General features: G+C 40.9%; 1 protein-coding gene across 3 annotated transcripts in view; it reads right to left on the bottom strand.

The window, feature by feature from the left end:
- Positions 1–26,396, bottom strand: part of CDK17 (cyclin dependent kinase 17) — a 139,916-nt gene that overhangs the window by 5,413 nt on the left and 108,107 nt on the right. For all 3 annotated transcript variants that reach the window (XM_018553884.1, XM_018553885.1, XM_018553886.1), the window contains 11 exons: positions 25,607–25,663; positions 21,373–21,487; positions 17,723–17,817; positions 15,972–16,034; positions 15,586–15,709; positions 12,672–12,792; positions 11,348–11,445; positions 9,539–9,644; positions 8,049–8,091; positions 4,040–4,130; positions 1,328–1,405 (listed from right to left, as the gene is read on the bottom strand). In XM_018553884.1, the coding sequence (XP_018409386.1) occupies positions 1,328–1,405; positions 4,040–4,130; positions 8,049–8,091; positions 9,539–9,644; positions 11,348–11,445; positions 12,672–12,792; positions 15,586–15,709; positions 15,972–16,034; positions 17,723–17,817; positions 21,373–21,487; positions 25,607–25,663 (991 nt within the window). The remainder of the gene's footprint in view (positions 1–1,327; positions 1,406–4,039; positions 4,131–8,048; positions 8,092–9,538; positions 9,645–11,347; positions 11,446–12,671; positions 12,793–15,585; positions 15,710–15,971; positions 16,035–17,722; positions 17,818–21,372; positions 21,488–25,606; positions 25,664–26,396) is intronic.

Raw genomic sequence — 26,396 nt, 5'->3', positions numbered from 1 at the left:
AATGCTATAGACTAAAATGATGGGATCCTTGACCTAACATTTTGTCACATATTCTTTAGAAGCAATCACTGCAAACAAGCGATTTCTGTAGCTCACAATGAGACTTCTGCTCCTACTAACAGGTAGTCTGGCCCACTCTGCTTGATGAAACTCTCCCAGATGTCTCAGGTATGAAGGGTGCCTTCCCCAGACTGCATGTTTCAGCTCTTTCCAGAGATGATCAATGGTATTCATATCAGGGCTCACAGAAGACCACTTCAGGTTTGTCCTATGTTTTATTCTTAGACTTTCTTTGGTGCTTTTAGCTGTATGTTTTGGGTCATTACCATTTTAGAAGACCCATGATCTGTGACTGAGACAGAGGTTTCCGACACTGGGCAGTACATTTTGCTCCAGGACTCGTGTCCTGCAGAGATAAAAGGCATCCCTGTGCCAAACGCAGCAAAGCAAGCATAAAACATGACCAAGCCTCCTCCATGCTTTAAAGTAGGTATGGTGGTGTTTTTTTTAAGTATTTTGTCGTTTTTGAACATAGAGCCAAGGTGACTAGCCAGAAAAGCTCCAGTTTTGTCTCAACTGTCCAAAGGACATTTTCCTAGATACATTGTGGCTTGTCAATAAGCATTTAAGCAAATTCCAATCTGCTAATTTTATGTTTCTCTTTCAATAGTGGAGTCCTCCTGCGTCTTCATCCTTTGAGCTCATTGTTGCTCAAAAAAGTGGCAGATGGTGCAAACAACAACCAATGTATCTTGATCTTGGAGTTCAGCTTGTATGTCTTTGGAAGTTTTCTTGGCTCTTTGTCTACCATTCACACCATCCTTCTGTTCAATCTGGGGTCGGCTTTCCTCTTATAGCCATGTCTAGGCAGGTTGGCTTCACTCCCATAGACCTTTAACTTCTTAATATTTGTGGCTGCAGTCACAGGAACATCAAGCTGCTTGGAGATGGTCATAGACTTTACCTTTAAAATGCTAGTTTAATTTTCTTTGCAATCTCCTGCCTTTTCGGGTCCATGTTCAGTGTGGTGCACTCGATGATACCAAACAGCAGGGTGACTTCTTCCACCATTTAAATAAGCTGACTGACTGAGAACAAGATTGATGATGTGTAATACTAATTACGGAAAACCATCCAAAGATTTATAATTTTTTTCAAGGGGTACCAACAAATTCAACGAGATCATTTCAAAGGGTCTTTGTCCAATAGATACCTGCTATTGTTTATTGCACAAATGATAAGTGGGAACAACCTAAAATCTACAGATATTAGACAATATCTGTTAAAAGAAAAGAAATATATACGCTTTCCATGCATTTAACTGTACCTGTCTCTGGATAGGAAGAATTTCGAAAGCCGGGATCTTTCTGCAACTGGATATCCTGAAGACTGAATATTGATATATCTAAAAAGTAAAAGAGGATTACATTCAGTTTAAAAAAAAAAAAAAATTAACAAACTCTCAAAAAAAAATCATTGTTTGTGCCCTGCTGGAGACATTTCCAATCGTTCCCTCACAGGAAGTAAGGGGAATTCTTGCCAATAGTGTCAAAGACAGCAATAGAAACTAGTCAGAGCAGGAAAGGGGTTAAAGCCTATCTACAATAAAATAGTACATTTTAACTGGAGCCGGGCTTTACAGCAGGCAGCACAACTTAAACTTAAAGTGTAAGATAAAGCAATGGTCAAGAGTTAGACCCTCAAGGGTCAAATTTTTTTATTGTATACCTGTTAGGGAGATTTACTCCTTCATTTATCCTAGTGATCATTGAGAAGAAGAAATTCAAAATCATAGCGTTGTCACCAAAGAGGGGAGGGAAAATCCTCCAGTCTTGGCTTTACATACACTTTAAAAGGTTAATTATACTTTCAAACAACGTGCATTTATCCTATTTGCCTCCTTCCCCTAACCTAACCCACCCTCCACAGATCCATACTCACCTTGATCAGACGGTGGTGGTTCCACCATTTGTTTACACCCAGCACTTCAAGTCTTCACTGTCCTGGCCCCACCTGTGCATTGCAGCTCCATAGACTTCTATAGAATCATCTCCGGCCTCAGGACACAAAACCATAGAAGTCTATAGGGCACCAATATGCAGCCACAGGACAGTGAAGACTTGCACCACTTAGATGCAAACAAACAGCATAACTGTGGCTGCCGGAGGCAAGTTTGCATATATGGTGTGGGAGGGTGCATTAGGCTAGCCCAGGGGAAGAGGACAAAAAAGGATAAATTAACTTTGTTTTAAAGTACACTTATATTTTATTAGTCATTCTAAATCTTTGGATTTACATACACTTAAATCAGCGTTTGGGATGCCATTGAAATAAATGGCACTGCAAAGCACCTCCCGCAGCAGAATTACTTTTTTTTGCAACTTTTATAATAAAAAAACCTAAAAAAACTAATTGTATTGTAAAACACATGGCGCTTGAATAGCTTCAGCCAGGGAATGACAGCTGCCAGTGGCAAGATTCAGAAGACGACAGCTGAATGAAAATACAGCAGGTAGAAGGCCGATGCAATAGCCAGTTTGTTATTGGCCATTTCAATTTGCAAATGCCTAGGGCTGCAGCTATTATTTTCATAATTGATTAGTTAGCCATTAACTTCGAATTAATTGATTAAATCGGATAACATAAAAAATACCATCATATAAAATAAAATACACAAATGCAGTGTTACAGACATAACGTTGATTTCAGATTAAAACGGTATGCACGGTTTTTTAAATCGCACTGCACTGAAATGCGTTCCAGTGCGAGCAACACTGCGGAAGGGAGGTGCATTTTTTTAAACTTTTTATTTAATTTTAGTTTAACTTAATTTTTTTTTTTACTTTATTGCTGGGAGCAATAGCTAGCCTGCTATTGGATATTTCGAAACTGCAATAGCCAATAGCAGGCTGGCTATTGCACCGCCCACTGTCTGCTGTCAATCAGCAGAGGAGGGACCTGAAGGAGAAAGAGGAACAGGGCGGCAAAGGAGGCGGGACGGGGGGCCTGGCCGAGGCAGAGCGGGGCCTGGCCAGAGGAGACATGAGGCGGCAGCGGAGGCATACACGGCAGAGAAGGACCGGGAAAGCAGCAAAGGTACAGGGGGGAAATGCAGTCACAACAGTCTCTCCTTTCCTCTGGCGCCGGCTGCAGTGGTCTGTGTCCCCACAGCCTCTGCCGGTACAGGCGGGCATTGAAAAGGACACAGACGGCTGCAGCCAGCACCAGTGGGGAGAACAGAGGAGCAGAGAGGTGGCAGCAACTAAATCGATAAGAATCGTTGCCGACAATTCTCATTATCGATTATAACCGAATTGATTAATTGTTGCAGCCCTACAATAGCACTGCTTGCTATGCTCTCCTCCCAGTATGGAGGAGAGAGCTAGGGGATCCAACCAACTAATTGATGAGACAACTATTCTCATTATCGAGTAATTGGTTGCAGCCCTAAAAATGTGTGGTTTTGGCTGAAAGCTGGTCTTTCCAGAGCACTGTCCTTTGTGGCTGGACGTACAGTGTACGTCTCCCGTCACGAAGGGGTTAAGGAAAGTTAATTCAGCACTTTCATAGCCATTTATTAAATGTATTAATTGTAAAGTGGCTACTTTAACAAAACACACAGAGACAATGGAGAACAAAACTATCCACCCTCCAGAAGGAAGGACAGTGTCAGCACAAGTTCAAGGATGATGTGAAGATCTACAGCTGAGTGATACACAAATAAGATGCATTTTTGTTAAATAGTTAAAGGTACTTGAATGTATTTTTAAGATTTAACTTCTGAGTTTAGTGTCACATTTAAAAGGGAGTACGATGTTCAGCACAGAGCGAATTTCGCTGCTGGCAAATGTTGGATTGCTCCTGCAGCTAGACTACAGGCTATACCTGCGGCATTGTCCATTCTGATATCATTAACACTTTAAATCCAAACATTAACTCTGAAGAATAATGAAAACATATTTCCCAGTAAATTCTAATTTCTATTTTTTCATGCAATTCTAACAATAGATCCCATCAAGAATCCATTTAATGATCTTACTTTCCGCCAAGCTCTGCATTTTAGTTCCAAGACTTCTGAAGTAAGCATGTTTCATAGCATCTTCTGCTGAAATCCGCTTCTTAGATTCATACTGTAAAACAGGAAATGGTTTTATAAATCACTGAGGAAAATGGCTATCAGCATTGCCAAAGATGACTTACAAGCCTGTAGCTTGTCAATCAGCACCTGGCCAAAACTAGTCCTGCCAACTGCTTTCTGGATTGACAACACTGCCTTCATTGCTGAAACCCTCCCACTGAGTGGCAGGGTCTGGGAGGAGGAGGATGTGAGACACAAACGAAGTAGGATTTGGCTCAGTCCTGGAAGGAAAAGGAAGTTTTTTTTTGTTTAAAGATGAGGCTTGTGCATCACATAGTAACTGAATTCGGTACTTGCTTACACTTTCATACAGGAGCCTTTAGTTGTACATTAATTGTTCGCCTTTAGTTGCCCTGCGTTACTTTACAAAGATGACACAGGTTCTGATTTACTGGCCTGGTTGACGGAAATTACATTTCAGCTGTGTGATGTTACATGTTAAATATACACCGATAACACATAACATGACCACCCACCTAATATTGAGTAGGTCCCCCTTTTGCCACCAAAATAGCCCTGACCTGTAAAAGGCATGGACTGCACAAGACCTCTGATGGTATGCTGTGGTATCTGGCACCAAGCCGTCAGTAGCAGATCCTTTAAGTCCTGTCAGTTGTGAGGTGGATGAGACATTTTTGTTTTCCCAGCACATCCCACAGATGCTCAATTGGATTGGGATAAGGACAATTTCGGGGTCTCAAACTCTTTGTTGTGTTCCTCAAACCATTCTTGAAGTGTGGCAGGGTGCATTATCCTGCTGAAAGAGGCCACTGCCATTAGGAAATACTGTTTCAATGAAAGGATGTACTTTGTCAGCAACAATGTTTAGGTAGGTGGTATGTGTTTTCAAGTAACATCCACATGAATGGCAGAACCCAAGGTTTCCCAGCAGAACATTGCCCACAGCATCACACTGCCTTCACCTGCTTGCCTTCTTCCCATAGTGCATCGTGGTGTCATCTCTTCCCCAGGTTACAGATGCACACGCACCTTTCCATCCACATAGTTTATAAGAAACCGTGATTCATCAGACCAGATCACCTTCTTCCATTGTGCTGTGGTCCCGTTCTGATGCGCCCATTGTAGGCGCTTTTGCTGGTGCACCCTGACTGGTCTGTAGCTACGCAGCCCCACACACAAAACAAACTGCGATGCACTGTGTGTTCAGACACCTTTCTATCTCAACCAACATTAACCTTTCAGCAATTTGAGCTACAGTAGCTCTTCTATAGGATCAGACTACATAGGCCAGCCTTTGCTCCCACGTGCATCAATGAGCCTTGGCCGCCCATGACCCTGTTGCTGGTTCACCGGTTTTCCTTCTATGGACCACTGCAGACCAGAAACATCCCACAAGTGCTGCAGTTTTGGAGTTGCTCTGACAGTCGTCTAGCCATCACAATTTGGCCCTAGAAGCTCAAATCCTTACGCTTATCCATTTTGTTTTTCATTCTTCCAACACACCAACTTTAAATATGTTCACTTGCAGCCTAATATATCCCATCCACTTTTAGGTGCCAAAGTAAGAAGATAATCAGTGTTATTCACTTTACCTCTCAGTGGTCATAATTTTATGGCAGATCAGTGTATAGCAGCCAGTCCATGGCAATATACTTTAATTGAACATTGATTTTAAGGCCATGGCTAGCCAAACTATACACTGCTCAATAAAATTAAAGTAACACTTTTTAATCACAGTATAGCATCAAGTCAATTGAACTCCTGGGATATTGATCAGGTCAGTTAAGTAGCAGTGGGGGTTGATAATCAGTTTCAGTTGCTTTGGTGTTAATGAGATTATCAGGCGCACTAGATGGGCAACAACCAGACAACCTCAAAAACCGGAATAGTTTTACAGGTGGAGGCCACTGTCATTTTTTTCCCTACTCATCTTTTCTGACTGTTTTTCACTCGTTTTGGCTAGAGTCAGTGTCACTACTGGTAGCATGAGGCGATAACTGGACCCTATAGCGGTTGCACAGGCATGCCAACTCCTCCAGTATGGCACATCAATACGTGCCATTGCCAGAAGGTTTACAGTGTCTCCCAGCACAGTCTCAAGAGCATGGTGGAGATTCCAGGACACAGCTAGTTACTCTAGGAGAGCGGGACAGGGCCATAGAAGGCCCTTAACCCATCAGCAGAGCACTGGTGAGAATTTCTCTCACTAAACTATCAGAAACAGACTTCATGAGGGTGGCCTGAGGGCCCGACGTCCTCTAGTGGGCCCTGTGCTCACTGCCCGGCACCGTGGAGGTCGATCGGCATTTGTTATTGAACACCAGAATTTTCAGGTCCGCCACTGGTGCCCTGTGCTTTTCACAGATGAGAGCAGGTTCACCTTGAGCAAATGTGACAGACGTGAAAGAGTCTGGAGAAGCCGTGGAGAACGTTATGCTGCCTGTAACATCGTTCAGCATTACCGGTTTGGTGGTGGCCCAGTGATGGACTGGTGAGGCATATCCATGGAGGGCTGCACAGACCTCTACAGGCAATTAATGGCACCCTGACTGCCATTAGGTATCGGGATGAAATCCTTGTCAGACTCTACGCCGGTGCAGTGGTTCCTGGGTTCCCTCTGGTGCATGACAATGGCCGGCCTCATGTGACGAGAGTAGCAGCCAGTTTCTTGAGGATTATGGAATTGATACCATTGAATGGCCCACACGCTTGCCTGACCTGAATCCGATAGAAAAGCTCTGGGACATTATGTCTCGGTCCATCCGACGCCGCCAGGTTGCACCTCAGTCTGTTCAGGAGCTCAGTGATGCACTGGTCCAGATCTGGGAGGAAAAACCCCAGGACACCATCCGTCCTCTCATTAGGAGCATGCCCCGATGTTGTCAGGCATCCATTAAAGCACGTGGGGGCCATACAAACGAATGAGTACCATTTTGAGTTGCTGCAATGAAATTTCAGCACAATGGACTAGCCTGCTGCATCATTTGTTCACTTTGATTTTTGGGTGTCTTTGAATTCAGCCCTCTGTAGGTTAATAATTTTTCATTTCCATCAAACGATGTGGCGTCCTTTCGTTCCTAACACATTACCCCGTCCAGTATACAGCAGATACCCAGCATGATATTTTTCCCCATTGAATTCTGATGTGTTTTCAAAGTGTTCCTTTAATTTTTTTGAGCAGTGTATGTGTAAATTATATTTATATATGTTTTCTACTCCAGCAGCAAAGTCTTTTTACCGAACCTCCTTGCTCTCCTGGCTACTACAGGAAGAGCCATACTCCGCTGTTACTAAGATAATTACACCAAATTCATCAAACCTGCGAGGAGTTTCCGTAACTGCCACAAAAAAAAAGTAATACATCTTTTTTGTGCCCATGGTAATAGTATTTAGTTTGTATAAAGAATTATCAAGAATCTTCACCCCCTCGTTTAATTGGCTTTCTGCCACTTTTGCAAACAAATTTGGATAACATTTATTTGTTGCAGTTTTTTCACATAGCATAACCATTTTTTTTAAAAATCAGCTTGAACAATGCATTCCTTATTCTAGAAGAAAAGCTGTTCTGAGTTTTGCTCTTCAATGCACTGTGCTGGAAGATCTAATAGTTGTAAACTAGATTTGAACACTGTCTGTCCTAACAAAGGGTTAAAAATCTAGAATTATTGTATATTAATGAGGGGGGAGCTCATAATGTCCCCAGTTTTTCTATGGAAACAGAGAGAAGCGTACAAGGGCCTGCTATACAGACACATCTAAAAGGTAAGAAGTATTAATAAAAAAATATATTTTTGGCTATGCTACTTAGGGGCACATAAAAACACATTTCTCAAATTTTATGGCAAAAGTGAAAATACACTTTAAGGCAAGATGCTTGTAAGAAAAGATTGTGTTTAATTAGTTTGCATGCATTCAAACAATTAAAACAAAGTATTAAACACAGTCTTACCTGAAGAAACCGTGTTAATAACTCAATTCCTTCAGAATCTAACCTAAAATAAAAAAACACATACAAGTTAAATGTTAGCAAAAAAAAAACAGACATAACTGCAGTTATCACACAAAAAATCTGTTTGAAGAATTAAAATTTTTCATTAACGGAGGAAGAAAAGTGAACATTGCACTGGGTTTGTTTGGAAAAGTCGTGCGTTAGAGCAGTACAGCCTGGCAGCTGTGCAGCCATGGAAAGACTGGGACAGACCATTGTAAGGGCCTTCCTATGCGTTTTTGTTCGTGTTAGAACTGCTTTTTGTCCAGTGGAGGTCAATGGGAATGCAAAACCAGGCTGATGCAGATCGGGATATCAAATGTGATCAGATGGAGAGTAAAATCTACCTCTCAATTAACTCTAAATGAACTGAGAAGTGTTTCAAACTCATCTCAATTGAAAGTGGAATTTAAAAGAAAGCATTCCACATTTGCCCATCGACAAATGAGCTAGGAGAAGCATGAGATGGAAGCTTGCATGGGGTGTTTGGTACACAGATGTGTCAGATTGTCATTTATTAGGCCAAATAATGTCCCTTATAAGAAAAAAAAAAAGTACAGGATGCCTGCAACCATGTCACTTGTCTGAATATTCTGGATAATACCACAGTGTACATGGGGGTGACATGTTTCCTCCACAGGGGTAGAAGGCAGTAATGGAAGATGAAGAACGTACTATTTATAAAAACTGTACAAAAGGTGTATATTCTCTCATCATGAAATATTGGAGAGCTAACACATATACTGTTTTCTGAACAGTTTAATCTTCCCTTGAACATTGTGTAAAATAATAACTGATTTTATGATACATTTGATCGATTTGTTATATAAGCTGTGCCTGGGAATCTTCTGAGGGGACGGAAAATACATTAAAATAAATCTCTTATTACAAGAAACCTCAATGTCCCTCTTTGCCCATTTCAAGTGTTGGGACTTGTGAGGTCTCACACTGTTGCCATGGTAAATACTTGGGATTCAGAGAGCTGCATAAAGCTTGCCTTTGCATGGTAACAGAGAGCTAGGTCTGATTTACACTCCAAACATTCCATCAGTGGATATTCACAGCCACATAAAGATCATCAGAAAAATGAAATGAGTTTCCATCCCAAAAACAGCTAAATGTCCCATTATACAAATGTATGCACATTTAACTAAAGCTAGACATTTCCTTCTATGCATATAGCAGAACTGAGACGAAGGTGGGTGCCCCTTAATCTGTTTTCTAGACATCCAATGACAAAATGTAATAAGAGGGATTTTAAAAATGTATTTCTATTTGCAGAAACTTCACAAACTGTGTAAACACCGTACAGGTATAAATGGATGCAAGTATTAATTTTTGGGAAGGATAGAAAAGAAAACATGAAAATAATAGGTATTGATCCTTTATTTTCATCAGAAAAACCACAATGCTTATCTGGATTGTATAGAACCGCCAAATGTGATCTCTACCTTGGTGCATGATTAAGAAGTGGTTGAGGTTTGTACTTTGGAAAGTTGTAATTTCGGAATTCATCATTTGAAGAAATTCCAGACCAGGATTCTTCTGTTGGAGTGCCTGAGGGAAAAAAAAATAAGATAAAAAAATGTAGCTTAAATGAACACAAAGTAAATCTGTAAAAAACCTAGGGAATTAAAACGGAGTATGTAACAAACAAAATGTATAATCAGTTGTTAACTTTCATGAAAACCATGGATCGAAATAATCAGTAGCTTCAGACATACAGATGGATTAAGTTATATGCACATCTTAACTTTTGATATAAAAATAGCCCCTTTTCTATGTCTTGAGACTTCCTATTGTTTAGTAAAGCTGCTTATCATAGTGACCAACAGGAAGGCTCCTTTGGAAGAAGGGGTGGAGCTGAACTTTAACAGGAAAAAAGTCAAAACCTACTTTTTAGATTCAGTTTTTTAAGCGGCCATATGAAATTGACCACATAGTATTACAATCTGACTGTACATTCTACTCCAGATCGACAATACAGTGCAAGAGGCTGCCTGATGTTCTACAAAATCAAAAGATTGTTTAGACCCCAAAACTTCGATACATTAAAAGGGGACTGTACAGAGTCTGTAATTCATATTTGAAAATGCCTGGCTAACTTATCAGATCAGGTAGACATCCACATTACATCGTTTTTGGTAATCCTATGGCGGTTGTACCATTACATTGCACCATGTAAGGCCAGTTTTACAGCAGACAACAAGCTGCCTATTACATTTGCTATCCAGAGAATCCTACTCTACATGTCTCTTCAAAACTACCGAGAGTTTCTTCTACTGGCATCTGAGGAAACTTTGGGCACAGTAATGGCAGCCGTCAGGGTTTAGACCTGTTGTAAGGTTCTTCGTAAAGGGTAACAAAGTTTAAGAGAGACCCACAAAAAATGTTAGGGCTGACAATGGTAATAACAGGACTTTTAAACATATGCAAAGTATGAGCCTTTTACTTTTAAGGTTCTGCACCCTGCGGTTTTGGTGCATAACCATTCTGGTATGGCACATTTCACCATGAAAGCACCAGGACAGCCTCCATAAAAATGGTTTTGATCTTCATCTAGGTATGTAGAGTGTCAGGGTACACTGTACTAAGACAAGAGATTATTTTTTCACAATGAAGAGTAATATTAAATCACTTTAAAGAAATTAGATAATACTCTACCTTTGCTACAAAATATATTGGGTCAAATAAAAAATACAATTGCGAAAGGAGCCATTTAAATAATTAAGGCCCTACACCGCATCTAAATGTGGATGCCGACGATTTTGGTAAAATTCAGCAATATATACAAGAATTGAAATGTCCCACAATGACATCCTTTCATCTTTACAGTCACATTTTATATATTTCAACTATTGTAAATGTCTTTCACACAAGAGGAAAAATATGGGTCGCTACAGAAACTTCAGAAAGCATCATATCCACATTTTAAATTGTAGCTCTCGGTAAATTAGGTTGGAGTTCATGATCAAGCAAAATACAGAAGTGAAGCTAGCCACTTATTTTTCTTAAAGACCCAGCACCGTATACAGCACTTTGGCCTACTGATAAAGCCTGCCTGCAGATAATCTGTCTCAAATCCTATTGGCAGAATCCAATAGCTAAGTTTATCCTGTGACTGATGGCTCTCGCTGGTTGGATCTGTAAAACGCTCTTATTTTTATGCAAGCAAGTCTGAATAAAGACAGATTCTAAAAATGTTGCAATTTATATTGTGATATGTAGGTAACATACATTAAAATGTCATAATCCTTTACCTAGAAGCCTGAAAATTAAATGAAGTTCATCTTCTACAGTGGACCCAGGAAAGAGAGGTCTTCCAGAAGCCATCTCAAAAAATATACAGCCAACACCCCTTTAAACAAAAAGAAAATCACATAAATAAAACTCATTGGATTATTACAATGTATAACATGCATACAGCTTCAGCCTGAAAAACTAGGTTTTACATATTTATTATACTTCTAATGGCCAGAACCCTTAACGCAACGAAAAAAACCTGAAAAACCTCTTAGGGCCCATTTACACTTTCATGATGCGGTAACGTGTGGCAACGCACATTACATGTGTTGCTGTGCCAGAAAAAGTATTGATGCTTTGCCAAAAATTGTGCATGCCCGTGCTGGGCATGTTAAGGCACATTGGCATCCTATTTATTTCAAAGGGCTGCCTTGATTGCAATGTGCCTTGCAACCCCGCAAAATAGTAAAAGGGTCCTTAAATTGTAGTTCCATGTTTTCAGTCAGATTGGGATAACACCTTTTTTATGTTTGTTATATTTTCCTATTTGTATTGCAGAAAAAAAAAAAAAAAAAAATAAAAAAAAAAAAAAAAAAAAAAAGAAAAGCCATTAATATTTTAAGTGCTTTTTAGTTACTTAAAATCCTACCTAGCCGCCCCCTATGTAATGTTAAGGAAGGGGTTGTATGAAGTTATGTGTACTCTAATTAACCCCGTCTGTATTGCATTGGCAGATCTCACTATCCATTGTAAACCAGATTTGAGCACTGTTTGTCAAAGCGAGGTTTCAAGGGTTCAAGCATTCAGGTTAATAAGAGGAAGTTCAGTCTGACCCTCAGCCTGACCATCTAGCTTCGCTTTCAAACTGCCAAACGGCCTTCACCAAGAAAAAAAAGGTTAAAAGGTAAGAAATATATTTTAAAAAATAATTTTAATTATGCTATGTGGATAGAAAAACGTGACAAACAGTGAGGTTTTCTCAAATTTGACAGCAGAAAAGTGGAATCACACGTTAAGGCACTGAACATTTAAATTGAAATCAGCCAAATATATTTCCGGTGTATTAAAACAAAATATGTTTAAAGACTTGCAGTTTATTTCCAGCGGCTGAAAAGTGGGATCTTTGCTCTCTGAGGGGAAGCAGTGGCTCTTCTGGCACAATCTTTGCACAATCAGTAGTAACAGAGGGGAAATAGGATGGATAGAAAAAACGGCCACAGAAGACTCTCAGAACATGAGAGAAGTATATCTTCTTATATTAAAACACTCTACAGATAGTTATTAACTTCCAGCAAATGTCTTGAACTTCTGTCATAGCAAGAAAACTGTTTGCATTTTTACCACATGTCAATTTGCGTTGAATACTCAGAAGACCCGAGGAGGACATCTGGCGGCCTGTACCATAATGTGACAACCTCATTGGAATAGGTTTTTGTGGGAACAGATTTCGCTCTGGCCAAACCTTAGGGAAAGAGAACAATTTTGCTAATTTGACATGTGTATTTTTAAGACAGTATTTTTTTTAAGAAAGTATTTTAAGTGTGTGACAGTTGTTGTGTTTTAAGAAAGTGTGTTCTAGAGAACAAAGAAAGGGAGTAACGGAAAACATTAAGTACTAACTTAAAACACAACAACTGTCAATTTCTCTGCACAAAGCCTGTTTGAGGCTCCATGGTAAAGCCAGCTTTTTTAGTATTCTAGAAAGGGACACACCAGGCAACCAAGCAAGGTTACAATAGAGTCCCCGCAAAGGCATATCATGTGACTGTACCATGGTCTACACATGGTTAGTACCTCTTGTCTTGCATTCGGATGGAAAAATGTTACCTGTGCTCCCTCAAGCAGTGTTTCTGTGCACAATCAATATTTAAAAATCAAACTAGGGATGCACCGATACCAAGTACCGTCCTTGGTACAAGTACAGATACTTTTCCAGCTCCAAGACTAGACTACAGAAAAATTCAAAAAAGTTAGGGAGGCAGCTGTCATTTTTAAGGAGCATAAGGGACTCCTGGGATTTGTACATCTCTGTTTTAATGTATGATTTTTTTTCTAATAAATATATAAGTGATGCACCGATACCATTTTTTCAAGTACAAGTACTGATACTTGCCCAAGTACTCACAGATACAAGTATTGATACATTTTTGTTTATGGTCATGTGACAGTTTTTGTAAAACAATACAGACTTATGACTTCAGGTACAGTGGTGGAGCTCCAGGGCCCAGTCGCAGCTTCAGCCGCAGCAACCCTGGTAGTTCTCGTGAAAATGCCAGGTATTGGCAATGGTATCTGAAAATCCCTAAAACAAACCAATCACATTTCCAACTGACACGTATTCCCTAAAGAGCTGCAAAGTAATACCAAGATTTAAATGTTCATTTAATATTGAAAAACTCCCCAAAAGGCATAAATGGCACAAACATTATAAATCTCTGCTCTGGCAGATGGACTTAATCTTTGTTGTAGATCCCTGTTCCTGTGATTTTCAACTCCCTTATTTCATTTACTATTCTGGGTGTAAAGGACAACGAGGATTGCCCACGCTTCATTTCAGCAAATCATCTTCAACAACTGTCATTAGCGTTACATAACTGTAGCTTTTTGTCAGCAATTTAAAATGATCTATGTCAGAGTCAATCAACTGTGATAATATCTACGATCACAGTCCATTTCATCCTCATTGTTTAGACAGTAACCACCCTCCAGCATCGGTGTACATTAAAATGAAACTTGCCCAAACACGAGATTCTGCAGAAGTGCTTACTGAATCGTAGATTAGACTGCTGCACGCATGAAAAAGACCATGTTAAGCATTACTGTGCCTACAGATGTTCAGATAATGCCTAGATTTAGAGCAGCAACAGCTAAAAAAAACGTTCTGCTTTAATCCAAGATACAGGGAGTAAACACAAAGCAAGCAACAGGGGAGGCTTGGATATAAAAGAAAGGGATTTGGAAATGGAACCAAAATAACCGATTTTCATTTTTATACAACCTTCCAAAAATAAGCCTTTCTCACCACACATACATCACTAGACTGCTCTCTTTCTCAAGTTAAAAAGGTTTCACAATTGTAATCTAATGCTATTCCAAAACTTCACAATGTTCTGCATTATTACACAACAACATTAACCACATGCTTGTAGAGACTTTACACCGGGAAATGGAAATGTTTATGATTCAGGTGGCCACATACTGGTGTGACTAGTCAGAAAAATGTGACTGTAAGCAACTACTTGCTTCCACTGAGCAACCGCGACCTGAGCAGAATACCCCACAAGTCCGTACTATAAATAGAAACGTCGCTACTGGGGTAACAATGGGACTGCTAATATCGGTTCTTCAGCCTTAATTTTATCCACATGCTGAAAATATGCTGGCATCAGATTTACTTTACTAAAGTCAGACATCCTTTCATTCAACCTATATTTATTTCTATTCTTGAGCAGAATATTTACATTCTTGTAAGGTAGTATCTCGATCATATGCAATAAAATAGAATGTAGCTTAGCAACATTGAATGGTGGAAATATAAAAATAAACCGTTCTGCTACACTAAGAAAAATAATTTCAGAATCCTAAAACCTCATGTTTATACTTGTTCTTGACAACATGACAAAACTATGGAGGTCATACACTCATCCTGCAGTTATCATTTATACCAAAAGGGTTTCCCAAAAAATACAGTACGCAATATCTGAAGAAGGCACCTCACTCCTAGGCAGAGCTGCAATACATACCAGCAAGCTGTACACCCCTGTCTCGGATAACAGTCATCAGCTGCTTTAGTTATCTTTAGTTTTCCGCAACTAGCATCTAAGTTGAGCAGCACCAAGCACATCCACTGTTTTACAGAAAGTACTCCTCCCAAACATTTCAAGGACTTGACCTCCATTTACAACAGTTGCCATTGCAGCATTCATGTGTGCTACACTCTCTCATTGTAACAAAATTGGGGATAGTCGCATGATCCCTAAAGCCTAATTGTTTCCGGAAAATGAAATAACTGTTATTTGCACCATGTGAAACCATGTCATCAATAATTCCAGGATCCCTGAATATTTTTAGACAGTCTCCACACGAATTGTTACTACATTTTTATACCAGCTTATATAGAATTTTCACAAAACAAGATCAGACTAAAGATAGATCAGTTATATATCACATAAAAGGATAGTACTTTATACCTTCTCACTCCATAACACCAGCAAATATATAAATCAGTAACCAAGGCTTTAATTATTCAACATACCAAAATCGGCTAGCTTTAGTTCCCCTTTCTCATTGATAAGTAGGTTTTGTGGCTTTAAGTCCCGATGAAGAACTTTCCTTTTGTGACAGTAAGCTAATCCCCTTAAAATTTGATACAAAAATATCTAAAAGAGAAAACAAAATATAAATACATGTTAAAATAAATTACACTTGGTTCTAACTTTCAGTACACACACATGCTAAATTAGCAGCCATCACTGAAAAGAATGATTTCCAACATATATCTATTGAAGCAACACAGCCAATACAGATACAAACTTTAACATCATTCACTCAAATGAATACCCATAACACATTTTTATGGTAATTATAAATCTGCTGCCATGGTTTTCCTAATCCCCCCTTTTTTTGTCCAGTGTATATTACCTTTACATTGTGTATACTCATTATATTTCCACAGTCGTCCATATATTGCTTCAAATCTTTGTCCTAAAAAAAACACAAAAAAAAATAATTGCATGATTTGACTACTTCTTACCCTTTATAGTGCTTTGGAAAAAAACTCTATTCAGAGAAGGTACAACCACCTATGCTACCCTCTACTACTGAATACTCCTCAAAAGTTACAGAGATACTCACACGTTCAGGATTACACTTCACTTAGGAGCTAAAGAAATCATGTTAGATCTTCCCCAACCATTCAAGGAGGCTGCTACTTACTTTAGGATATAGTCACTTTAAATTAAAGATAATCTTTGTAGAGCAAAGACAAATTAATCTTAACATTTTACATTATAGTAGAAACATGTCTTCTACATCAAATGGCTGTAACGTTTGTATTTCTTTGCTGTCAAACCTGTCATTTACAAAGACTTTCAACACACATGGAAATGAAAACTGTATGCAACATATGGAAGTCCCCATGAGAATATAGTAATTATTGCCACTGTTTTTTTTTCTTTTCTTGCCTCTACCAAGTGTGTTTTTATTGGATGAGAATTTTCATCGGACATTTTTCTCAAAACTTCATTTTTTTTCTAACTAACCAGTGAAACCAGAGGGCCTGGAAAGATTAGGGGAAGGAATCCCAAACTCATCCATCTTGCAAGATTCATGTGGAAGGTCTAGGAAATGTGTGACCAGGCCAGGAGGGGGATATATGTCAATGGAAAGGAAGGTGAGGCACCAAGCCATTAGAACCATAGGAATTCAGACTACTGCATAATGTATTCATTCAAAATGATCAAGAGATGCAGACATGTTCCATCAACTGTATTCCTGCACATGCATATGTACTCCAGTGTATACTCAGGCATTACCAGGGACATGTGTCCCCTGCTATCTAAAGAGCTAATAACTATTCTAAAGACTATCAATGGAATGTCAGGAACACACATGGGAAGGCAAGCATCTACCAAAATAGTAACAAAATTCTCAGCTTTGCATGCACAGGTTTCTGCAACCTCCCTGCTTCCCAAGTTATACATGTCAATGTGATCGTTTGCACAGTCTCCATAACTGCAGCCTCCTGGCTAAAAGACAGATTCTAGCAAAACTTCACAGCCCTGGGATTTGTACAGCATTGAGCTTGGAGGTGGTGGAGCTGAGCCTTGGTGCAGGGGAGTTTGACTTGCTATGTGTATTTTGGGGTTTCCACAGCATGAAGAGTAGGGCAAATGCCCTGCTCATGGGCTGCAGTGATCAACAAAATGGGGGCCACATGATGCTGGTGATGAAATGGGAGTAGAGCCATCTGTACCTTGCTCCGTTGTGATGCCATCAGCTTGCACATGCAACCTGTGCCCTGTACTGAAAACGTTTCTGTGGTCTTCAACAACATGGCAGCTGTAGTCTACGAGCAGGGAATATGCTGTATTGTGATCTATGGCACTGGGAAATACTGTCACCATTGGTACAAAAACCCCAAATGCTAGACTTAATGACTTCTGGATGCTTGTGGTCCTCACCTGATATTGGACAGCCAAGAGTCACATGATCAGCTGACACATAGCCATTTACACAAAGTTAAGGACTGCAGTGGTAGCTCTCTGTCTCACTTACTGAGTTTGACAAAACTTTATCATAGCAGACAGGTGGCAAAATATAATAAATATTGTAGTGAATCAGATTTATAGACATTTACTTCAATATTGCATAGCTCTAAACAGAATACATACCAGATATTCAAAAACAAGAGTCAATGATTTCTCAGTGTGAACAATGTCATGTAAGGTGACAATGTTTGCATGCTTCAGGTCCTTTAATAACGATACTGCAAGAGGAGAGAAAAATGTTTATGACATTTCAGTGGAACATAACACATTTCATGTTCACACATCTACCAAACCATAAATAATATCTCACACAGCTTTGGTAGAGAGAAGTTTTCTGAGAAATATGCAAAAAAAATGTTCCTCTATAGATGGATTCACTATTTCAAATCACGGGAACATTTAAGCTGAACTGAAATATGCTAATTTCTTACTAAGGTTGGGTAAGTGACTAGGGATTAAAACAGGACAAACAGGTGTGTAATGTTTCATAGCGAGAAACAAGACTATTTTTGTGGGAATTTGTTTCAACTTCTGTTTGTTTCTGCGCCCCCTGTATAGCCACATAACATGTATGTGAATTGTCACTATGTTCACCCTGATGAAGGGACCCTGCATGGCCCTGAAATGTTGGCTTTGTAATGTGATTCTACTATAAATGAACAAGAGGATTTAAGCTCATCCGTCGAGTGCTGGTGATCTTCATTGTTATTAACTTTGGATACGCATGGTGCCATCTGTGGACATCACTGCGAGCACCACTGCTAATAAAAATATACTGGGACCTGATCATTGTAAGGAGTACAGGAGGTACTCCTGGTTAACATATATGTGAATTGCACTATTCACGCATCATAACAATGTCCTTCAAGCTTTTGAATGTCTCTACAGAAACCGAAGTCTCTAAAATCTAATTGTCTTAGAAGACGCTACAATATGTTTTATGTCTCAGCAGAAGTTCCAGCATGCTATACTTGTGTTTCCCTTCTGTCTCTCTAGAAATAAAAGTCCCAGCACACAATATAGGGCCATCTTTAATGCTGATTGGACCCTGGGCAAACATTTTCTTGCAACTGCCTCTTTTGCCCTGTGTTAAAGATGGCCTTGACACTATACATATATTTCTCCAGTCACTGTAGCACTACAAGTCCAAGGACATGTACTTTAATTTCTCCTTTCTTTTACAATATGTTAAGTTTAAGTTTTTTGATAAGGAGACTACCTGCCTATGTTAGTGTTGGTATGCTTTGTGCCTGTGTGGGAGAGTGGGGGTAGTACATCGCCTTTCACTGAAGAACTACAAGCCCCAGGATTGAGTATTAATATTGTATCCCTAGAACTAAAAGCAGACACTGTTTCAAATCACACACACAGCAAGGCATAATTAAAAACCGGCTACAATTGTGAACACTACAAAATGCATCTTGCCTGCACTCAGAATTACTGCATTTCATATATAGATGTGAATACTCCCTCTGGTGGAAATCTGCATGTAACAGGATGACATTAGCATTATGTCTACCACACACAAAATGATCAACAGTCAACAGATTATACAAGCACTCATTTCCAACAATCTTTACCTTAAACATGATTATTCAACTCAAAGAAAAAGGTTGATTTTGCTGAACCTTAGGGGCAAATACTTTATTTTTAATGAAAATGATTGTTTATTGATCAATTAATGCTCTGTGCAATCTGTTTCTGAAAGATATGATTTTCTTTAATTCAAACATTTGTTATATGGAATAAGATTACATGTTAAGTCAGAATTTCACTCGCCAATAACTATGTAGTGCAATGGCCTGTCTGATTAACTGTAAATTGAATAACTTGCCTTGATCCTTTCAGTTTTTGAAATCAACGTGTGTCCGTGTGTGTGTGTGTGTGTGTGTCCGTGTGTGTGTGTGTGTCCGTGTGTGTGTGTGTCCGTGTGTGTGTGTCCGTGTGTGTCCGTGTCCGTGTGTCCGTGTCCGTGTGTGTGTGTCCGTGTGTGTCCGTGTCCGTGTGTCCGTGTCCGTGTGTGTGTGTCCGTGTGTGTCCGTGTCCGTGTGTCCGTGTCCGTGTGTGTGTGTCCGTGTGTGTCCGTGTCCGTGTGTCCGTGTCCGTGTGTGTGTGTCCGTGTGTGTCCGTGTCCGTGTGTCCGTGTCCGTGTGTGTGTGTCCGTGTGTGTCCGTGTCCGTGTGTCCGTGTCCGTGTGTGTGTGTCCGTGTGTGTCCGTGTCCGTGTGTCCGTGTCCGTGTGTGTGTGTCCGTGTGTGTCCGTGTCCGTGTGTCCGTGTCCGTGTGTGTGTGTCCGTGTGTGTCCGTGTCCGTGTGTCCGTGTCCGTGTGTGTGTGTCCGTGTGTGTCCGTGTCCGTGTGTCCGTGTCCGTGTGTGTGTGTCCGTGTGTGTCCGTGTCCGTGTGTCCGTGTCCGTGTGTGTGTGTCCGTGTGTGTCCGTGTCCGTGTGTCCGTGTCCGTGTGTGTGTGTCCGTGTGTGTCCGTGTCCGTGTGTCCGTGTCCGTGTGTGTGTGTCCGTGTGTGTCCGTGTCCGTGTGTCCGTGTCCGTGTGTGTGTGTCCGTGTGTGTCCGTGTCCGTGTGTCCGTGTCCGTGTGTGTGTGTCCGTGTGTGTCCGTGTCCGTGTGTCCGTGTCCGTGTGTGTGTGTCCGTGTGTGTCCGTGTCCGTGTGTCCGTGTCCGTGTGTGTGTGTCCGTGTGTGTCCGTGTCCGTGTGTCCGTGTCCGTGTGTGTGTGTCCGTGTGTGTCCGTGTCCGTGTGTCCGTGTCCGTGTGTGTGTGTCCGTGTGTGTCCGTGTCCGTGTGTCCGTGTCCGTGTGTGTGTGTCCGTGTGTGTCCGTGTCCGTGTGTCCGTGTCCGTGTGTGTGTGTCCGTGTGTGTCCGTGTCCGTGTGTCCGTGTCCGTGTGTGTGTGTCCGTGTGTGTCCGTGTCCGTGTGTCCGTGTCCGTGTGTGTGTGTCCGTGTGTGTCCGTGTCCGTGTGTCCGTGTCCGTGTGTGTGTGTCCGTGTGTGTCCGTGTCCGTGTGTCCGTGTCCGTGTGTGTGTGTCCGTGTGTGTCCGTGTCCGTGTGTCCGTGTCCGTGTGTGTGTGTCCGTGTGTGTCCGTGTCCGTGTGTCCGTGTCCGTGTGTGTGTGTCCGTGTGTGTCCGTGTCCGTGTGTCCGTGTCCGTGTGTGTGTGTCCGTGTGTGTCCGTGTCCGTGTGTCCGTGTCCGTGTGTGTGTGTCCGTGTGTGTCCGTGTGTCCGTGTGTGTGTCCGTGTTTGTGTGTGTGTCCGTGTTTGTGTGTGTGTCCAACATTTGTCTTTTTCAAGCAGGTCAGATCTGACCCGCAGGCACTGATAAAGAGAAGCAGTGACACTATACAGCACTACTGAGCAACAAGTAGAGCTTGCATATATGCAAATATGGCTGTACTAAGGCATTACACAGCATATACAAAATATAAGCCAGGAAAAAAGGCTGATCTCCTATAATGCACCAGGAGCATTCCTGTTCTGTCATATGCAATCTGCACGAGGTATTGCATGGGGTGTGAATAAAAACAACATTTTGTGTTAGCGCCTAAAGTACATACCTCATTGATTTAAATATCATATACACTTGATTTTTAAACTGCCTAAAATAGGACAGCTTGGAAACTTCCAAACTCCCGACATACACAATGCAATTTATTGAAGCACAATGACTACACTGCAGGTTCACTGAAAGCAAAAACATGCAGTCACTGTGAAGATCCATTAGCTATGATTACTGCAACCTATACCAAGGTAAGAGCATTTACCTTCTCTAATGGCTGTACATGGGGCGCCTTCTTCATGTTCCAATCGAATTTCTTTCAATGCTACAAGGTTCTCCGTCAGTTTACTCCTTCCTTTAAATACTGTGGCATAAGTGCCCTACAGAAGAAAAAAAAAAATGTAGTTATCATACAAGGCAGCAAACATGTCAGAAAAAAATATCCACCAATAGTGGACTATGAACCAATCCAATGTGAGCAAAACATCAACAGGCAAATTAGAATGTGGGGACGGTAGGGAAATAGTAAATCCCTTTTCAGCTTTTCCTATGCCTAATATATGCAAAAGAGTATTAAAAGTAACACTATAAACTGAGAGGATACTTTTTCTATGAGAAAACACTGTTTTCCATGTTCCCTAATGGTGACTGGCATTATGCAGTTGCTGAAAAATGCCCTCTGGGTATGATCCCCCTCATTCCCAGCATTCAGCAGTTTTGTAGAAAAGCAGCACATAGGAGTAGAACATAAATCTCAAGGGGTGGACCTGTGTCCCCCTAATGAATTTCAAGAAACAGATTTTATGGTAAGTACATCAATTCTGCTTTATCATTCATTAAGTGGCACATGATTAGTAGTAATTCTGAGGCAACTGGGACATCCAAAAGTAGCCCGAGAGGTGGGCAACATAGCAAACCAAACATCAACAGACCCACAAAAAGACCAATAAACTGGGGGCTGCCCGCAACTCAAAGAGCTGCATGAAGGACCTTCAAGGAGAACTATGAGGTGAGTGAAATACACTCATCCTCATTAGAACCGACGTGTGACATTGAGACTGTCCCAAGTTGGCTCTATTGATCTGGAAGTGAGCAAATGCATACCGTCACTCTCTCACTTTCCAATCATCTCCCTGCAGAGAGCAATGACTGTCAGTCACCTATCCCCGCAGGGATTCCCCCTCCACTCTCCAGCGCCGACTGGAGAAATGGACAGGGAGGGAGCGGGCAGAGACAGCTGTCATTCAGCCAGCTGGGTGTATCTCGACAGTATTGTCGGGATCCGCCCTGTCTGCGGCCCTCTCAGTATATAGCTTGCTATATACTGAGCTTTGGGGCACCGGAGGACGTTCGTATATGTCCGCAAAAAAAGAAACAGGGATGGACCCACCTCATAGCATAGGTGGTCCAAAGGGTTAACCAAGGAGTGGGACAAACCGTATAAGGTATAGAAAACGATAATAAATGGATACAGCCAAAAGCTTACTGTAGATGTTAAAAACAAAAGGATACTTTGAAGCTGTTGGTCATTAATGTGACCATGAGTGGATTTAGGTTGATCTATGTTTTAAAGGAAAGCACAAGGTAATAATGACCATAACGAGCAGACTTCAACAATGTTAGATGAAACTCCTGGTCAAGCCAGGAGGGTTTTAACCATTGATTCGCTATTAATCACATCAGTGGCTGACTAGACAGTATATCACATGTATTGTCACTTTGTTGCATAGAGCTAAGCCCGTAATCAGCAATATACAGGATAATTGTGATTGCTGCCAATAGTCAGGGGTAAATAATGGACCATCTGTTGGTAATCATAAGTAGCGTTTATCGCTCAAAAAAGGAGCCCCCTTGGGACTATAAGTGTTCTTGTGTCATGGAGTGATTGACTCGCGGGGTAGGAAAAAATACCGGTTAGAGTGCCGTTGATGTATCAGTCGGGCCGTGATTAATTGTAGAGGTGAAACAATGACAAGTGAGTCTTCCCCTAGGTAGTAGACACCAGGGGGTATTTATCTTGGTAAAGTGGAAATAGAATGAAGGTAGTCCTACTCACATTTACAACTTCCCATGAGCGTATGGTTTGGGTTCACAGTAAGGTCCAGGATCTTCACTCCTACTGACGGTTTATTATGAAAGCTTGCATGTGGCTTTAAATAGCGATGAGACTCAAGTCGGTGGGTCCCAAGTTTAAATTGGTGCTGCTAGTTGGTCCAGGTGTGCTATAGATATAGAGGACTAAGGTAAAGTATCCACAGTGCTCCCAGTCATCCACCTGAGTAGATGTGCGCCGTCTACACGTTTCGCCCCTCCTCTCCGGGGCTTCATCAGCCCGTTCGTATATGTCCAACTGTGACCCTAAAGAGAGCTATGGGATAAAAAGGTTACCCCATGGTTCTCTTTTAAGCCTAAATGTGCCATCAGGCCTGAACATCCATCTGGAAAAACTTAGAGAACATGTGAACAGAAGGGCCAGTGGTATGCAGTTGCCTGATGCTAAAAAGCCCAGGAAGCAGTTGCAGACTTTGTAGAGTGAGCCTTGACAAGAAAAGGTGGAAAACCTTCTCCTTCAGACCATAAGTTTGTATGATGATTTGTCTGAGCCACCTACTTATGGTAAGACGAGGAACTGGTTCTGTTTATGGGGACCATCAGGAATGACAAATGTAATCTGCATTCCTAATGGGAACAGTGGAAAGACATACATTTTAACAGCACAAACCACATCTAGGCAATGAAGGGAAATTTTCTTCTGATGAACAGGAGCTGGACAAAGGGGATGGAAAAATCTCCTGATTAAAGTGAAAAGCTGAAACCACCTTAGGAAGAAAGGAGATCCTAGGCTAAGGCACTAACAGATCTAGGAGTAAGATTAGGAAGGGTTTTTTACAGGACAAGGCTGCCAGCTCAAAAACATGCCTTGCACATGTGATGGCGGCAAGAAACACATTGAGGGAATATCCCTGATAAGTTCAAAGGGTGGCCTTTGAAGAGCTGACGGAACCAGATACAAATCTCAGATTCACAGACGGTTGTACAGGAGGAGCCACATGAGAGGCACCCTGTACAAAGGTATTAACCAATGAATGTGTTAAGGGTCTTTGGAAAAAGATCACAAGTGTGGAGATTTGCCTCTTGATACGCAGGGCCAAATGCTGATCCTGACATAAAAAAGAAAGAAAAAAAAAAAAAAAAGTAAAGATTCTCTGCAAACAGTATTCGAGTTCTTCACTCAGTAGTATTAAATGAAGAGCACAAGGATATGAAACCTTGTGTACTCACAATAACCAATTTGCTTGGAAGCTTTAATGGCCAGAGGTGACCAGTACAACTTAGGCAGAAAGCAGCTTGCCACTTGTAGGAGAGTGAGGCCCACTTTACACTGGGCCAAAAGATGGATGGGAACAGAGTGAGGATGGGATTGAGTGATGCAGCAGAAAAAAAGCCGAAGCGCAGTGAACCCTTTCTGCAGTAAACAGAATAGAGAGCTTCCACAGTACATCACAGTGAGAACAGATAATTGAGAGACTAGGCACACTTGTGTGTCACTGCTTATAAGCAGAGCTAGTAAACAAAGGGTTCGTACCTTGCTGTCTTTGCTTCTTGCATAGTCTTACTCACAAGGAGTTATCAGAGACAGGACACACCAATGGTAACGCCACAGCTATGGACCTGGAAACCAACATGGGACAAAGTCCAAGATGATGCCACAAGCAGAGCCCAGTGCTCCAAGGTCACATTTCAGGTAGCTCCACATCTTAGGTTTGGTGGGGTATGGGTAAGGCCTTCAAGGCTATACAGAGGATAAACTGGTTTGGATAGCTGCACAGAGTACTTGCTCAGAGAAAAATAGATGATCTTCATTGAAACAAAAATCCAGCAAAAATAAGATAGCTTGAACAATGAGTAAACGTTTCTTGCTAGGAAAAAAAAAAAATGTATGCTCCTAGGACAATAGCAAAAAACTGAAGCATGCTGGGAGTGGCGGGGGGAGTAGTTAGATTTGGCTGGCCAACTTTTTTTTTTCCGTTTGCAGTGTCCAACTCTTCCTAAAGTATAACCCAATTGTGTCAGAAATTCTACTGATCCTGTGTCCCTTAATGAAAGATAAGAATGTTTTTTTCATCTAGGTGACATGCATGTCTAAGAAAAACATGATACAAGTATACTTTCCCTAAGAGAAGGCCTGGCTGAGGAGACAAAATATGGTGAAGAGGAGATCAGAACAAACAATTACAACAATACAAGTCCCAGCAACATGGTTCTAGACTCACAACCTGTATCTGTTGTGCTTACTTTATCTTGCCTAGCAACATTATTACACAATATGTAAAGTGGCCAATTTAAATTATTAGCCTGAACTTTACAAGCTCAGACCTGCTTTGTTTACTAATCGATTTCCACGGTCAGTTATGACTCTCCAAGTGAGGGATGCAAATTTTAATTGAATGTGGTAGAAAAAAGAATCACATTGATCTAACAAAATATAAGCCACAAACCTCTCCAAGCTTCTCCAGTTTGACGTAGGTTTCCATCTTCCCAAAACCAATTTCAGACTGAATAAGGAAACAAAGAAACAGATTTAAAAAAACACGTTAGCGCAGTGAAGTTAATATGCTGGGTTTACTTATTTTCTTATTTTTAATAAAACTTTTGTCTTCCATGGTCTTAAAAGTGAATTTCCATGGTTTTATTTCATCTACTACATACTGCCTGTTACCTCCAGTCAACTGCAGTCTCTTATCCCTTATGAATTTACAAACACTGCACGCATTACCAGTTTTTGGAGTTTGCTTATTGGTTACAATTGGATTGCAGCACCCGACAGCAAATGTAATGCAGTTAAAGTACCGTATATACTCGAGTATAATCCGTCCTGAATATAAGCCGAGGTACCTAATTTTACCACAAAAAACTGGGAAAAAGTATTGACTCGAATATATGGGAAATAATGGGAAATAATGGGAAATAATGGGAAATGAGGCAGCTACTGGTAAATGTACAAAATGAAGATAGATACCAATAAAATTACATGAATATTTATTCAAAAGAAAAACAATAACCTAGCTCTGTAAGTGGTGTACAGGGCTACATATCATGTACTACGGCTCATTTAACCCATTCATATTAGCAGAGGATAATTGTAAATCTATTGTTCAGTGCATTCTATATGTAGTATATAGTACATGTACATATAGAGTGCCTGCAACAATACATTTACAATGATCCTCTGCTAACATGAATGGGTTAAATGATCCATAGTACAGGGCTACATACAGATCATTTAAT

The sequence above is a fragment of the Nanorana parkeri genome, unplaced genomic scaffold, assembly GCF_000935625.1.
Source record: "Nanorana parkeri isolate BGI_ZX_2015 unplaced genomic scaffold, ASM93562v1 scaffold132, whole genome shotgun sequence".
Lineage (NCBI taxonomy): Eukaryota > Metazoa > Chordata > Amphibia > Anura > Dicroglossidae > Nanorana > Nanorana parkeri.
The sequence above is the reverse complement of the archived record's forward strand: the minus strand, read 5'-3'. Positions and strand labels throughout refer to the sequence as shown.